Source organism: Sander vitreus, chromosome 7 (genome assembly GCF_031162955.1).
Source record: "Sander vitreus isolate 19-12246 chromosome 7, sanVit1, whole genome shotgun sequence".
NCBI classification, from domain to species: domain Eukaryota; kingdom Metazoa; phylum Chordata; class Actinopteri; order Perciformes; family Percidae; genus Sander; species Sander vitreus.
Genome location: NC_135861.1, coordinates 27,396,351 through 27,413,799, shown reverse-complemented (window position 1 = coordinate 27,413,799; position 17,449 = coordinate 27,396,351). Strand labels below are relative to the sequence as shown.

General features: G+C 41.1%; 1 protein-coding gene across 7 annotated transcripts in view; it reads left to right on the top strand.

Annotated features, from left to right (window-relative positions):
- Positions 1–17,449, top strand: part of hspg2 (heparan sulfate proteoglycan 2) — a 121,852-nt gene that overhangs the window by 79,789 nt on the left and 24,614 nt on the right. For 5 of the 7 annotated variants that reach the window (XM_078255759.1, XM_078255755.1, XM_078255757.1 and 2 more), the window contains exons 37-49: positions 173–286; positions 824–951; positions 2,038–2,124; positions 2,330–2,388; positions 4,989–5,153; positions 5,679–5,789; positions 6,518–6,618; positions 7,483–7,663; positions 10,142–10,201; positions 13,391–13,513; positions 13,682–13,834; positions 15,532–15,692; positions 15,940–16,017. In XM_078255759.1, coding sequence (XP_078111885.1) covers positions 173–286; positions 824–951; positions 2,038–2,124; positions 2,330–2,388; positions 4,989–5,153; positions 5,679–5,789; positions 6,518–6,618; positions 7,483–7,663; positions 10,142–10,201; positions 13,391–13,513; positions 13,682–13,834; positions 15,532–15,692; positions 15,940–16,017 — 1,521 coding nt within the window. The remainder of the gene's footprint in view (positions 1–172; positions 287–823; positions 952–2,037; positions 2,125–2,329; positions 2,389–4,988; positions 5,154–5,678; positions 5,790–6,517; positions 6,619–7,482; positions 7,664–10,141; positions 10,202–13,390; positions 13,514–13,681; positions 13,835–15,531; positions 15,693–15,939; positions 16,018–17,449) is intronic. The other 2 variants (XM_078255758.1, XM_078255760.1) reach the window with 2 other exon arrangements.

Below are 17,449 nucleotides of genomic sequence, written 5' to 3'. Positions count from 1 at the left end.
AGAAGAAAAAGAGTAATTTCTGATAAGTGTATAACGGCCGTGCGCGATTTGAGACAAACACTACCCGGTTGAAATTTACACACTACACAAGTGAGTACATATTGTAAAGAGTTTTCTACAGTGTCCTCACGGAAGTATCCGTATTGAGATAAACCTATAATGTCTCTTTAAGGACTGCGCCCCTGGATATACTCGCACTGGAGGAGGTTTATACCTGGGCCACTGTGAGCTCTGTGAATGCAATGGCCACTCTGACTTCTGCCACCCGGAGACTGGCATCTGCACGGTACGTAGCACTAGATTAGCGTATGGCTGATGATGTTCTTGTTGTAGCTAGATCAGGGGTCTTTAATGTTTTTTTAATACTTTAATGAAGTTGCATATTGAACTGGGCCTTCAATAACGTTTAGGGCGGCCTAAAACCTTTATACATACCTTTTTTGCATAGAATACTAAGTTATTAAAATAGCCTAATAATTCATTGGCATGCTTTTATAAAGCATGTTTTAATGTTAAACATACATGTGGCACAGTGAATCCTTAGGATGAACTGTATCTGATGATGGCCTTAGTCACTACCTTACCTATAGGCCAGTAAGCCTATCATCACTGGGGATTTATATTTGCTAATAATGTGTTAGTTTTATGTTAAGACTTTAATTTTTTGAAAAAACCTAAAAAATGAAGTCTAATTTGGAGGCCCAATGCATTGACTCTGAAGAACCCCTAAGGGTCCCGGACCCCCTGTTGAAGATCCCCAGGTTAGATTTTAGCATCCCAACGAGAAGGGCACATCTCAAAACAGATCCATTTCTCTTTGCAGAGCTGCCTGCACAACACTCAGGGTGAGCTCTGTGAGCAGTGTGCCTCTGGCTTCTTTGGTGACCCCACTGCTGGCACTCCGGAGGACTGCCAGCCCTGCGCCTGCCCTCACACTGACCCAGACAACCAGTGAGTACTCAGACTTCACCTTCCACCTCCATTATTAGCTCCAGACAACTCTGTGTGTGGCTTGCTCTTGTTTATACAGCAAATTTTACTGTCTTGTAAATTCTGGAGATTAATGTCTATTATACAACGAGTAGATCCGTCCAGGCAATCTGATTGGTCAACTAGACTCTTAGAATGTGCTCAAATCCGCTTGACAGCACACCCAGAGCCATTAGAGCACACCAGGCTACGCCGCCATTTCCATGTCAACTGTTGTTGAGTTGAATCAAAAACATTTGTATTCATAAAATCAGGATCCACAGTGAAACACACAGAAACTCTCCAACATATTAATATAAAGTGATTCATCGGGTTAAACGACTCAATTCTTGTTAAAAAAAAACAAAAAAAAAAACAGCCCACTACATGCGAACTTCAATGTCTACATCTGTCGACAGGAAATGTTTTATTAGTTAAAACAAGATTGAACTAGTAAAGTAGCTTTGTGTTTATACAGTATGTGCGGTATTTGGGAAATCTCACTATCTCTACAAAGCTAACGTTAGCTCCAGTTGCTTTTTTTCTATATTTTGATTGCAAATTGCCCCACAACATGAATACAGTTTGATTTGAACTTTAATTGTGTTGGTAACCGTTGTTGTTTAACGCAACAATACACTAGAGGGTGTGATTTAACGTCATGTTACTGGCTTGTGTAATATTGCTTCATTATTAACCTGTTCCTGCCAACTGACATGAAATATTACATATTCACTTTTTCTACTGACATCATCAGATTCTGTATCCTCACTTACTTTTATCAGGATTTTGTTGACCAGTCCTAGTAAAAAGCTACAGTATGTTGGAGAAATCTTTCAGTAAAATGAGAAGGTTTCAGGCAGTGTTGCTTCCAGTGCCAATCCACTAGTTTTTTTCTATCAAGTGTCATATTTTGCTTCCTTTACCTTACTCTGCCTGCGTCCAAATATTCATACCTGTGTCTAGAGAATGTGACATTAAATGACTTGTTAGGTTCGGATGACATTGAACCTTGAACCTTGCTCAACAATGTATTTTTTTTGTCTTTGTGTGTAACTCATGTAACAGGTTCTCGCCCACCTGTGAGAGCCTTGGAAATGGAAACTACCAGTGTACTGCCTGTCAGCCTGGGTACACTGGCCAGTACTGTGAACGGTAAGATTACCAACACATTATCTTAAATTGGGTCAAAACAGTTACTTAGTTAAAGTATTTCAAGCAGTTCATTTTGATAAATTGCACGCACTTTCACAGTAGGACTAACTGCAACTTTCCATGATGAGATGTTCAAAAGCTGGATAGAACATTGCCATTGACTTCACTCAAGTTTTGTTTCTATGTCCGTTTTTACCACCATCAGTTGTGCTTCTGGATACGTTGGCAACCCACAGGAGAGACAGAAGTGTCGCCCACATGATGGTAAGGCTACATTTCGCTTTAGTAGAAATATGACGGGACAGTGCTTTTGTTCATGAAAATATGAAAAAGAAAAAAAATCAAGATTGTGCCTTTGTTTCCAGAATAAAATAAAATGCTTGTGCTTGAAATATTTACTATAGCACGCTAAAATCAAAAAAGACAAAATCAAGGACTATATAGTAGGGGTGCATGATATACCGACTCAATATTGTTATCGCGATATCATGTTGCGCAATATTATATTGAAAGTGTCGCGATAAGTATGCAATATTTTTTATATTTATTTTTATTGTTTCTAATATGTCCTGTTCTGTAGACATGCTCTTTATTTATTGTTTTCATACTGTACAACCAGTAAAACATGTCCTTTTCTGTAGACATGGTCGTTATTTATTTATTCATGTTGTACCAGTCCAATATGACCGTCAGTTAAGGGTGCTAGATATATCGACTCAATATCGTTGTCGCGATATCACGTTGCGGGATATTATACCGAAAGTCTCGCAATAATTATGCGATATTTTGTTTGTGTTGCATCCCGCCCAACATGTACCCAAAGAGTATAGAAGCAACAAGAGGCGAAACTCGTTGTGTTGCATTCAGTCCAAGATGGCGGAGCTGCACTGCACGCTGCAGCACAATGTTCTATTGAGTTTCGCCTCTTCTTACGTCTATGCTCATTGATGCAGCTCTCGAAAAATAATCAATCTACCAATCACTTGGTAGTGTTGTATTTCCCCCGACTCATTTCCTGGCTCTCCTTCTCCATAAACATGAAATCAAGGAGAGGGTTAACTTTTCCTGCTCCAGATTTCCCAACGTGGTCAGAAAGAACAGGGGAGACACTTTGTTTCTCTCACTATGACTCTAGAGTCGCTACTCACTCCGAAGAAAATCGCCGTCACTCTCTCACTTCTCCCTTGCTCTACCACACACACACACACACACACACACACACACACATGCCGGCTTGACGCACACACCAGAGCACGTATAAACATCAGCTGCGGTGAGCCTCCGCAGAACCATAAATCAGTGAAGAAATAGACAGAGACAACAAAACGAAGCGAAAGAAAAGAAAGGACCTAAAGAGAGAGCGAAGGGTGCCAGTGGAGCAAAAAGAACACAAAAGTAAGAAAATGAGACGACGAAATAACAGAGATTGAAAGGAAACTTTAGTGGCCAAAAGTAATGCCTCCTCGGTAGCTTGGAAATACTTTGGCTTTAAGCCAACAGATGTTGCATTGCATTGTTTTTTTATACTGTAGTGTATATACAACCAGTACAACATGTCCTGTTCTATAGACATGCTCTTTATTTATTTATTTTATACTGTCCAACCAGTAAAACATGTCCTGTTCTGTAGACATGCTCTTTATTTATTTATTTTATACTGTCCAACCAGTACAACATGTCCTGTTCTGTACACATGCTCTTTATTTATTTATTTTATACTGTCCAACCAATACAAAATGTCCTGTTCTGTAGACATGCTCTTTATTTATTTATTTATTTTATACTGTCCAACCAATAAAACATGTCCTGTTCTATAGACACATGTTGTACCAGTCCAATATGACCATCAGTTGAAATAAACCTTGTGTTGTAAGAAAACTTGTTTTATTTCTTATAAATCTATTTTGATGAGTTTTCCCATAACTTTGGTAATTTTACATATGTTTAAAAATATCGAAATTAATATCGGTATCGCAATATTCATTATCGATATCGCAATATCACATTTTTTCAATATCGTGCACCCCTGCCGTCAGTTGAAATAAACCTTGTGTTGTAAGAAAACTTGTTTTATTTGTTATAAATCTATTTTGATGCGTTTTCCCATAATGGTTTTTAATTTTACATGTGTTTAATTTTTTTATTAAATTAATATCGATATCGCAATATTCATAATCAATATCGCAATATCACCTTTTGTCAATATCGTGCAATCCTACTGTATAGGAAGCAAATTTGCATTTTCTAGGATGGCGAAGGCACGACCCGCCCTATTTTGCTTCTGATTGGCTTTGTTGCCTTCGTTGGTTGGATTGGTTAGGTTTCAGGCATGAGGAATGGAATTGATTATGGGATTAGGGTTAGGGTAAGATTAGCAGGATAAGCCAATCAGAGGCAGAGCAGGGCGGGACATGCCTCCGCCGTCTTAGAAAAAGCAAGTTTGCCTCCATCGAAGTCACTGCAGTCGGCCAAGAGATAGTCCAGCACATAACCCCGTAGAACCACAACTTGTCATTTTTACACTTGAGCATATTGTTGGATTTTGTCACCAGGCCAGGTTAGCTGTTTCGCCCCGTTTCAAGTCTTCATGCTAAGCTAAGTAAACCGTCAGCTAGCTGTAGCTTCATATTTAATAGACAGATATGAGAGTGATGTCGATTTCAGGACTGTAAAAGGTTAACAAGTTTGGCTAAAAACACAAGTCGCCCTTGGATGGTGTCCATCCAGTTTTACTTAGCGAAACATAAATAAGAAGTCTAGTTACTGCCTGAGCTCATTTGTTGAAAAACCACTCTGATGCCGCTTGTTTTGATGTTCTCAGATAGTATTCCTGATGACTTTGTTATGACCTTTGCACTTTGCAGTTGCAGCCTCGCTGGTGGTGAAAGTTTATCCAGAGAGGGTCCTGTCCTCCCCGGGTAGCCCTGTCACTCTCCGGTGCCAGGTGTCCGGCTCTCCTCCGCACTATTTCTACTGGTCCAGAGAGGATGGACGACCCGTCTCCAGCGGTGCTGACAGACGCAGACAAGGTACAACACACACTTCAAAACTAAAAAAAATTTAATCTCTATATATGGTATGAAACATAGTGGCTCATGCCTTTTAGTTTGTAGTTATGTGATTGGCTGCAGCTTTTGCCACTATTTACTTTTGATTTGCTAAAGGCCTCTTAGTGTTTTTTTTTCTCACCCTGATGGTGGAACCATCAGATGTGTGACTTGAGTGTGGCCTATATGACATCAGTGCATGTGTCTGACTTTGATTGTTAATGTTGAAGAAGGCCCTTAAGGGCCGAAACGTCATCAGAGAAATGATATTGGAGCTAGAGTGTGCAACACTTTTTTTCTTACTTTCACAGCACACACTTCAAACACATGGCCACAACTAGTGTGGGATGGATGGACGTAATAATATCCTGTAGATCCAAGCATTTACTAATAACTTAATAATGCACTCCTTTTGGGTTTGAATCCCAACAAAATGCATATAATAAATAAGCATATAGGGCAATGTTATGTGCGAATATGACACCTGTTGCTCATCTGTGTGTGCAGGAGCAGAGCTGTACTTCTCCAGTGTCCAGCCGGGCGATGCCGGCGTCTACATCTGTACCTGCAGAGACCAGCGCAGCACCAACAGGAGCCGTGCGGAAATTGTTGTCACAAGTGTGTATGGTCTCACTGCCATCTTAGCAATTGTTTTTTTCCCCTCATGGTGCTCATTGCGGCACACTACATAGATACCATCCATGGTTTAATTCAATTAAATTTTATTTATAGTATCAAATCATAACAAGAGTTATCTCAAGACACTTTACAGATAGAGTAGGTCTAGACCACACTCTATAATTTACAAAGACCCAACAATTCCAGTAATTCCCCCAAGAGCAAGCATTTAGTGCGACAGTGGCGCACTAAAGGCCGTTGTTTAACACGGATTATTGAACACCTCATTCTTCAATACAGTTGACTCTGGTGTGGTGCATTCTTGGCATTTGGAGTTTTGAAGGTGCTGGGATAAGCATACTGTAACCAAGCTTGCAAAAAATTAAAAACAAATATGTATTCATTTAAAGTAAATTTGAAATAGTTATTTGTCATACCACTGGTTATTGAAATGACTTGTATCTGATGTTGAGCAGACTGGGTTTGATACATTTTGGCAGGATTTGCTGCAGTTTATCAGCTTTAAATGTACATTTCACATCTACCTTCATGGATGAGGAAAAGGAAGCAAAAATAACAGAAAGTACAAAGATGTTTTGCTGCTGTTGTGCCAACATACAAACAGCCAGTTATTAGAATGTTGTTTGCTTTCATTTAGTAATTTGCGATACGCTACCTGTATTTATAAGCAATCAGTATAAACTAATTGTGTCTCTGCATTTGACCAGGTGTCCCCTCCAAAGCCATTGAGGTGACGGTCGAGGAGCCCAAAGCCCAAACTGTCAGGGTGGGGTCTACTGTCAGCTTCATCTGTACTGCAAAGAGCAAGGTAAGCTTTACCAGAAATATCTGTACATTTAAAGGAGTAGTTCAACATATTGGGAAATACTCTTATTCACTTTATTGCCGAGAGTTTAGATGAGAAGATTAATAGTACTACGAAGCTAGAACCAGCAGCTGGTTAGCTTAGCTTAGCATAAAGACTAGAAACGGGGGGAAACTGCTAGCTTGGCTCTGTCGCAAAGGTAAAAATCTTTCATCTATCAGCTCCTCTAATTAAAACTCCCTGTTGGTTGCCTGGCTACTTCTCGGTGATGAAAAGACTCGGCATAATCCGCCCTGTAAAACCACAAGTTATTGTTTTTACACTTCCATTTTTGTACAGATTAAACAAACACCATATAACGTGTTAATTAGGAGCTTTAGAGCTGCTGGAAGGCATATTTTGTTATTTTTGGAGAGTGCAAAGCCAGTTGTTTCCCCCTGTTTCCAGTCTTTATGCTAAGGTAAGCTAAGCTAAGCTAATCATCTGCTGGCTCTAGCTTCATATTTAGCATACAGACATGAGAGAGGTACTGTATTGATCTTTTCAGCAAGAAAGCGAATGAAAAAAATGAAATGCCAAAGTGTTATTTTAACATAAGATGTTTCAACTTTGTGCTGTCTTACTATATTTTTCATTATTTTAAAACTCTAAAACTATGGTGCAGTCCACTGAAGTGTATGTATAATAGAAAGCACATGTTGGTAGTGTCGGTGCATGTTGCTACGATGCTGTAAGCACATACAGCAGAACATTTAGCCCATATTAAATAGTTGGTCGGCAGCCGAACAACAAGAGCATTTTTCTCCCATGTTTGAGATTGCATGCATCTTGTGATTTGTGTGTGTTTATGCGCTCCCCTCTCCACAGTCACCAGCCTATACCCTGGTGTGGACACGGATGGGCAACGGGAAGCTGCCCAACCGGGCCATGGACTTTAACGGCATCCTGACAATTCAGAACGTCCAGCCCGAGGACGCAGGCGTCTACGTTTGCACGGGCTCCAACATGTTTGCCATGGACGAGGGCAATGCCATCCTCTACGTGCCAGGTTCGTGATCCTCGGCATCGCATTCCATTACCCATCACCCCCTGCTACCCTACCAGCTCTGGCTCCCGTAGTTTCCCTCCCCCCTAAGCTTCAGTCTCCCTCCAGCTAGCGATGGTGCATGCTTCTCTGTTTCACTGAATCTGTCATCATGCACTATAAACACTCAGCTCTGGGTTAACAGCATAATAAGCTTGCGTTTCTAACTCCCAATGCTTTTGCCTTCTACTCTCAGATATCAACATAAAAGCTGTCTTTTTTTCTTTTTTTTTTATCATACTGCCGATCCTCTTCTTACTTGCCTTTTTTAACTCACTGTCTTGTATGTCTGATCGGTGGATTTTTCCTAGACTTTATATGAAGAAATACAGCTTGTGGGTTTGGTTAAAAACTAAAATTATAGAGTACAAATTTTCCAGGTAACATATGGGGTCAAGTACGCAGTTTTAGGTTTAACTAATGGGCACTCCAAGTCATGACACATCCACTACACTTAGGCCAAATGAGCACTCTTTTCGGATCAGTGATTCGTGGGTACTGTAATGCTTTCCGCCAACACTCTACTGAGGCTACTGCAGATTTTTCTTTTCTCTTCAAATTTTTTTCACATGGGTTGAATTAATTGGTGGTGGTTTAGTTGCTTCTTGATTCCTGGTAGAGTTGCTGGTTTCTGCTGTGATAGGTTTCACTAGCAGGGTGCTGGATTCTGGTGTCTTGAACTTTGGGCTCCTGGGGCCACTTCCTGCCTGAGCTGTAGTGTATAATGATGAAGAGGAATGTCGATGCCACCATTGGTGCTTAGTGACTCTGCGACTGACATTCAAAGAGGACTTAAGTGTATCTGGAAGAGAGGTGAAGTAGGAAGAAGCCCACACCCCTGATTTCTTTGTGTTGTTCCACTCCATACGGTATTACTGTCTGCTGAATGAACATGAACATGAATACAGTAACGGTGCTATTAGCCATGCAGTTGGTTGAATTCCCTCTCTAAACTGTTGTTATACTGCTGTAATTTCACTCCTTCATTCCTTTAGTGTCGGCAAAAGTCTGTCCTGTTTGTACCAATTGTTACGTGTCATATTTAGTTGGTAAAATATTTAAGATCTGACTTGAAATGCAAAAGAAAAGGGAAATAAATCATGTTTTTTTTAATCCTAAATTTGTCAATAATCATCTTCAATTGTATATCATGATCTTTTTATTTACATCCTGTCAGTGTTGTTGGCACATTTTCTTTTTTGACTGAAAGATGTTATCTTGAAATGTTTCCATGAAATCAAATATATCAGATGAATTGAATTTAATGAATTTTTCTTTTGGGATTATTTTTTAGTTTTTCCAAGAGTAGTGGCCATGTGAATGTCATTACCTTGTACCATGTGTTTTTACATTCAAGCGATTTATGTTTTTATAAGAAAATATTTTTATATATCTCTGAGAATATCTTACACTTCAATTACATTTCACATTTAAAATACTTTTCTTTTTTTTTTACCATTTCATCTTCATTACTTTACAATGATTGCATTAGCTTCATTTGTTCATTCATGACTCAAAGGCTATATGATTGCAAATATATCCAAAGGTGCTTCTGTAAAGATTTGTACTCATTTGTTTGTACTAATTTTTTTTAAACATTTCTTTTTAAAGATGTAATGTCACATTGTAATGTATTTATCTTAACTGTGAAAAAAAAAAATTGTAAAAAGGAGAAAATTTATTAAAATAATTGATCCAAGTGATTTGCTAATTCATGGATGGGGCCCATTTACATATATTACAGTGATTAATTTAGGATAACCACAAGCTGTATGTTGGCTTTTTTTAACAGCTGAAATGAAACTAGGCTCTCGATGTTTTAAAACTGCTTCCTGCTACTAACCTGCATGCCTATTTGTGGCAACTCTGCATAACTCCATCTCTCCTTGTGCTGCTGCACAGTTCTCATAGTCATTATCTCTGATTGTACGTGTGTACAGTATGTTTGTGTATCTTGATTTTGAATTTACAGCATAAGTAGCATTGTGAAGCATCTTTGTTTTTGGTTGGTGTAGTGTGTGAGATAAGCATGAACAGTTAACATTCAAATGGACATTCTTACCAACATACTTCAATTCACGGTGTTCTTCATTTTCTCAATAAATATACCAGGTAAGTGTGAAAATGTAATGCACATAGCTTTGAACCAAATGGCACCGACCATCATGATAAAAACATCAGGTAGGAAAATGAATCATCAGCTCAAATGGTTAAAAAAAACCAAATTAGTTCTTGATGTCAAGTTGGTGCCAGTTTAATTCAAGCTCATGATTTCTTTTTTAAGCATGTTTGCATTGATGTTTTGTGGAATCAATTGGACAAAACCACAGCAGCCTACATTTGGAGATGGATAAGTGTCTCCGGGGGAGATGGGAGGTAAACTGCTGCTACCTTGAAACCTGATCTGTCAGTTTACCTGTCCCCTTCCTCCCACAACTCCAGAGGCCTCACAGACTCAGATGTTTTACACAGCCTATGAAATGTTTGAAGGACACGGAAAGAGTAAGTCCGCATGGGCATGGTTTCCTCTCTGCCGGGCTCCCTGGACGGACCCGCCTCTCCCCTCTCTGTCATGCATGCACTCTTCTTCCTCAGCATGGATATGCTGGTGGCCTTGTAGCGCCCATGTGCAATCAACCAAGCAGCATCTGCAGAAACTCAATCCAAACATGATGGCACAGGGCATTTGTTGTCTTATGCTCTTCATGAACAAGAGTCTTTAGTTCAACTTGGATCTAAAGATGGCTATTTGTTTCCAGTATATCTAAGTTATTGAGTTGTTGTCGAAGCTTGGATTGTACATGAGCATTACTGGCTCCTACATGGCTCTTTGGGTTCATTGGGGTCCATCACTGCAGGAAAAAGTGCATGTTCATTCTAAGGGCAACTCCTCATGAATGTTGAGTCAAGTTTCCATCACTGAAAAAAAGATTACAGTCAGTGGTGTACAGTGGCTATAGGCCATACTGTAAAAATAGAAAATATTAATATTTTTCAAATGCACTTCAGAACTGGTATCGTAGATGACAAACCTGTTATAACTCAAGAGAAATGATAATTAATAGGATAATGTAGTGAAATGTCCCTCTAAACATATTAAATATAATAAAGCCTATTATATGAATGTATGTTTAATTATAAAAACAATTTAAAATATGATGAAATAACAAAATCTCTTTAAGTTAATTGGATTACATTACTAAGCAAATTGCTGTATAATCAGGTTTAATAAAAGGGGACATTTATTGCATCTTAAATTATTTACATTATCAGGAGCTAGATGCTTACTTACAGTGTCTCCACATTCAGAGACAAGAGTAGCCCTTCTTCTTTCTCTTCGTACTGTTTTCTTTCCTTTTCCTCCTCAGGAAATATACTACACTGAAAAGTAGCGGTCATCTGGGCTTCAAACATCATACTGTGCTTAATACATCCCATCACAACCTCATTACATCATAGCTGAATGTGGGTGGCAGACTTGTGTCCAGTATGAGAGGCCTAGTTTCAGTACGTCAAACAGATGGAAGCGGACTTAAAATAACAGTTAATGTGATATTATTAGATGGAAGGCAAACTGTATGTTATTAAGAAGTTACAGATTACATACATCGAAAGTATACTTTCCAGATTTAGAGATATCTGTCTTTACTGCCTTCCCAGAGGATGAATCCAATGACTTTGGTGATCCCATGACTTTTCATTTAGAGCCACCAAAGTCAAAGTTTTCACTTAAAGGACAGTTCCGGTGCAAAACGAACCTAAGGGTTATTAACAGATGTGTACCCACTCTGTCGCTCTCTGGGACATGTTTTCATGCTAATCGAATGTGTTTGTAGCTTGAAAGAAGCTAGCGCGGACCGCTGATTAGCTTACAACGCTAGAATTCAGGGTACAGGGAAAGTAAAAACAAATCACTATTTATACCACTAAAAAGGCTCGAAATATCACCACACTTCAATGGTAGCATAATGAGGGTCCCTAAATGTTAACCGAAGCATTGAGAACATTGTAAGTGTACAGACGAAGATAGATTATAAAGACACTCGCGTTCATGTTTACATGTCGCCGCCGTCTAGAAAACCAGTCATGACTTACAGCTGGCGATGCAAACTAAAATCAAAAGCAATTTGCTCAATATATCTGAAATAATCACACTCTGCATAACTTGTCTAGTGTACTTACTCAGTGGATAACTGTACATCTGGTCCCTCTGGTCTTGGTTGCTGTCTCCAATTGATTTTCGGGACATGGAAAAGAGTTTCAAGTGCAGCCCTGTTTATCAGAGTAGGGAAACTTTCAGATCAGCCGAAACACTGCGTCTTCTTGGGTGTCGTGACGCAACAGGTCCCAATTGCAACACAGAAACTCCTGTTCATGGTCATAGTTTCACAATGTCCGCAGGTACACCACCAGCTTCCGGGCACGAGGCTGTGCTGCGGCATTGACTAACGGTACTCTCTCTCTCTCTCCTAGCCCTTTCAATGAGCTCCATGAGCTCTTCGCTCAATAAACTGTCTGTACACTCTGTTAACATTTAGGACCCCTATTATGCTACCAAGTAGAAGTTTGGTGATATTTCGAGCCTTTTTAGTGGTATAAATAGCGATTTGTTTTTACTTCCCCTGTGCCCCGAATACTAGTGCTGTAAGCTAATCAGCGGTCTGCGCTAGCATCTTTCAAGCTACAAACACATTTGATTAGCATGAAAACATGTCCCAGAGAGCGACAGAGTGGGTACACATCTGTTAATAACCCTTAGGTTCGTTTTGCGCCAGAATTGTCTTTTAAGTTCTTTAATATCTCAACCTCTTCAAGATGGATTGGTACTACATTTTGTATAGACGTTCATGGTCCCCAGAAGATGAATCTTTATTACTTAGATGATCCCCTGACTTTTTCTCTAGCGCCACATTTGTGGTTTGAAGTGAAATTTCTTGACAACTACTACAACAATGGTGATATCTATCCAAGAGGATAGTTTGGGTTTTATCAGTCCAGGTCTTGAGTTATCGGTTAGCCTCCACCCCAATGGATGGGATTTAAATTGCACTGCTGAAAATGTATACCCACAATCAAATCAGTTATCATTCTTCAATGTCACTTCAGTGTGTTCAGTGTAGACTTTAGGTCTCCATGTGTCCCACAATGGACGATAAAACTTCCCTCCGCCCTGGAGTATTGGTGTCACTAAGGTCAGAGAGTCAAAGCGCGGCCCAGGCTCGCACAGTCCCAGCGGTTTTCAGCGTGCTTAGATAGCCTCATACTCCTCCCTTCCTACTGAAAGAGGCCTTTCTTTTGCTCTGTCACCCTGGAATCATACGGGATTGAATACGAAGTCTAGCAGCCAGCCAAACTGGCGCAGGCAGCAGTATGTCCTGAGGCCATGCCAATGCCTGCCTGCCACTTCTCATCTGTTTGGTCTGCTCTGAAGATCGAGACAGCCAAGGGTGAGGGTGAGGGCACGGGCAGAGGCCTCTCTCAGTCTGATCAATTCATTATAATCAAAAGCATTCCCACAGCTTAATGTAATGCCCAAGCAGTGGTTGTAGACTCCTGACAAGGTTTTATATTCCACTTCACCACCACACCAATAGAGCAGTCTGCTTTCTCACTCTTTATTTCTCCACATGCCTCTGGGAAGTTTCAATCTCCGGTTTGAGCTGTGTTTGACTGGTGTGTCTCCTTCCGTAGCTGCAGAGGGTGCCGTGCCTGTGGCCACCGTCACTCCCTCAGTGCTGAATGTCCAGCAGGGCCAGCGGGCAGAGTTCCGCTGCACAGTGACCGGGAACCCAACCGCTGCTATTGAATGGAAAGGTATGGCCAGTTAGTTCTCCACTTTTGCAGTGTTTGGTGCAGGCCTTATTGAGTTATATTCAAAGTCATTTGAGTGGAAATGCTGTTTTCTGTTGGATGTTTACACAAATTCACCTCAGGTCACAGTTCTTAACCCTGCAGCCCTCAGTGACTATGTGATTGTTGCAGGGGGTCCAGGGAACAGAATGAGTCCCAGAGCTGTGGTACGGGGTGGCATACTGACCTTCACAGCAGTGGACCCAGCTGATGAGGGAGAGTACACCTGCAAGGCCCTGAACACTCATGGGGAGCACATAGTGCGGGTTTCCCTCTACGTCCAAAGTATGCTTCGTGTTTGTTTGTGTTTGTGTGTGGGGACATGTACATTGTGGGGACTTGCCTCCCTTTTGGGGACAAAATGTCCCCATAATGTAAATTTTTAGATGTTATGATTGAGATTTGTTTAAGGTTAATATAAAGATCATTTTGGGGTTAGGCATGTAGTGGTTAATGTTAGATAGGTTGCGTAAAGTCTCCAGGGAGTTCTTGTAAGTCAATGCAATGTCCCCTTAAAGGAACACACCGACTTATTGGGACTTTAGCTTATTCACCGTATCCCCCAGAGTTAGATAAGTCCATACATACCCTTCTCATCTCCGTTCGTGTCGTAACTCTGGCTGGCGCACCCACTGCTAGCCTAGCTTAGCACAGATCCTGGAGGTAACCGGCTCCAACTAGCCTACTGCTCCCAATAAGTGACAAAATAACACCAACATTTTCCTATTTACATGTTGTGATTTGTATAGTCACAGTGTGTACAAATAACAAGGTCACATGAGACACAGCCATCTTCTAACCGTATACATATGGGAACTATATTCTCAGAAGGCGAAGCACTGCTACTTCTGCTACTTGGGTGGAGTGATTAGCACAACACCTGAAAAGCACCGTTGTTACTCTCTGCTCCTCACCACGGGGCTTCTTTTGTTCCTTCTATGCTCAGTGTATTTTCAATAGATCAAGATTTTATTGAAAAACAACAGAAGCATCTCAAGTAACTATTTTTGGAACTTACAGATCAAATGAGGTTAAATGCTTTCTTTAGCTTACGATTTTCAGGCAACTTTTGAAAAAAGAAATAACGTGAAGAGTTTAGTTTATAGTGGCTAATGTTAGCAAAATCAGAGTTTTTACTACTAGTTCTACTGTAATGGCCCGGACACACAGAGCCGATAATCGGCCGTTGGACAGTCTGGCGAGGTCAGTGACTCGAGTCTGTTCGGTGTGTTCCGTGCCGTCGTCCGTCCGAGGGGCCATCGTCCTACATTTTGGCCGATTTGACATGTATAATCGGCGGGGCAGGCACTGCCAGCAGTCGGACTCAAATGACCCATCTGATTGGTAGAGTGCTAACCTGGAAACAGGGGAGCGGAATGAGCGTGACTAGAGTCTCTCAAAATCTGACAACTCTTTTAAACTGACCTTTGTCGATCTGAAATGAAGACAGATTCAGCAACTGCATGGTCTATTTCTCGCTTAAAATGTTTTCAGAAACACGTTTCGGTGAACTATTTTAGTACAATATGAGATCGTATTCTGAACAAGCCGCCATGACAGTCTGTCATTGAATTTCCGGAGATACAAGACCCACGCGACGCGTTCGTCCAATCAGCTGCCGGTTATCATTTTTGGGCGACAATACAAATTAGCGCCGCCTGCTGCTATGGAGACGTATTACGTCTCGTCACTTTGGTGTGTTCCGAGTCACTTTTTTGACCAATTTGGAGGGACTGATCAGCCCAACTGCCTTTTCTGCCAACGTTTGGCCGTCGGCTCTGTGTGTCTGGGCCTTTACACTACATTTTAGCGTGTCACAGGTACACGTTTCAATGGTTTTATTACATAAGAAAAGTTCATGTTTATCACAAAAGTAAAACAGTTAACAACTGAATTGGGGACTGTCAAGCACAATAAGTGTGGGCGGTTGTGGTGAGTATATTTTGTCTTTTTAAATGATCATAATTCATTTTTTTGGTCAGAGTCCAACCCAAGTGGCCTAGGCACCCAGCCCCAAGTCCAAGTCAGTCCCCAAAGAATTGAAGCCCACGAAGGCGACAACGTGAGGTTGTACTGCCGAGCAACAGGAGTGCCCACCCCTAAGCTCACCTGGCTGAAAAACGGAGGACAAATCCCTCCACAGGTGAGACACCTCCTGCTGCCTCAGTGCCTTGACGATGACTTTAACATGCATTGATTACTCTATTTACATTCTGCTGTGCTGTGTCTCTATCTTGCACTTCAAGGTGTGTCCGGTGCTGATGGAATTTCATCATACTGTGTCAGTTTTTAATGACTTGTTGCACATTTTAACCATTTACCTTTATTTTTCCCTCTGTTTGTCTCCTCCTTTTTTTTTTTGATCCCACCCTGTTCTGACGTTTGCTCAGGCCATTCCCTCTCACGGTTTCCATCAGTTTAAAAGCAACAGTCTCGATGTGTTACAGAGACGTATTGAGGAGCTGCAGGTCTGTCCATCTGTCCGCTGTCTGTCTGTCCTGTCTCGTAGTCCACAACCATTGTCCTCTACTGACCTTGTCTTCACATTGTCCACTAAGTGCATGATCAAACTTGTCCTTGATTCACACTTTGTAATCCCCGTTAATTCACCACAGCTGCTCACTAAGTCCATTTAGAGCTGATGCCAAATACATAAAAAAAAAAAAAAAAATCAACCAGCTGGGTCTGGCTGATTTCTTAGTGTATTTGCACGCAGTACATGTTTTTCCGTTGCGTTTTATTAATACAAGTGCTCCATAGTCTTTTTGTTTTGTACTGTCCACATCATACCATCCCTGACTTGTTCGGGCTCTCATCACTCAGTTGACCCTCATCATTCCATTGCGTGTATTAACAGGACTAAGTATACAGGAGGTACTGTAGGTATTTCAGACATATTTTGCTCCGTGCCAGGCGCAGCCCTCTGCCCCCCTACCCAAGGGGGTATTGTATTTGTCTGGTTTTCTGCGCAGCCCTCCTCGGCTCGACGAGGGCTTCGGGGCCTGTTTAGTTCTGCCTCAGAGAGCCACTGCGTTGTGTCAGCCTTTCCCAGGGGGAGCCGGGCTCTGCCGTGCGACCACGCAGAAATTCTGTATGCTCTAGCAAACGGCTTGCTTTGAAAACTCCTCAATGGGTTCAGACACACATTGAGCCCGGGCCCGCCTTAGCCACTGCTCGGTTTAGCCTCCCTCATGGTTGAATGGGCCGGAGCTAAGCAGCTTTGTCCATGGACGCCCCAACACCCCCCGGATACAGTAATCCCTCCCCAGACCCTCCCCTCCTGATTCCCCTCCCCTCTGAGGTGTTTCCAAACTTTATGAAAGCTCGTTTTCAGCCTTGCTGGGCCTCTGACTGCCATGTGGAGTAGTGTACAAACAAGTCGTGTTGTGGATTGCTCGTGAGCCAGACAGTCATGGGAGTTCTTAAAGATTTGTGTTGAAATGAATGCAGGCTTTTGGTTTTTACTCGATATTTGATGGTGAATACTTTGATTTCCAGGGCACTGGCTAGTGATTATTCTCAGACTTTGGACTGCTTTGTAATGCTTATTAAGTAACTGCTATCTCAAATCAATGTGTCACAAACTGTCAATACTAACTTCTAATTTGTTTCATACTCTGAATCAATCAAAGTCAATCATTAATCATTAATCTTGTTTTAGAATAAAGATAATCACGAATCATGGTATATTAACAAATTATAACCCCACCAATCATTGTAGAAATGTTGGCACTACTTTGTGCACAGTTTCATGTACAAAAGTGTGTCGTAGAAATCATGAATCAAAATCCATTTACAGAGAGACTGAACTGTAGCAATAACAGCTCTTGACTTGTCTTAAAGATCTACGCTGTAGTGTAGTGCTTTTGTGTCGCTATTAGTAATGTCATAATGTCAGCA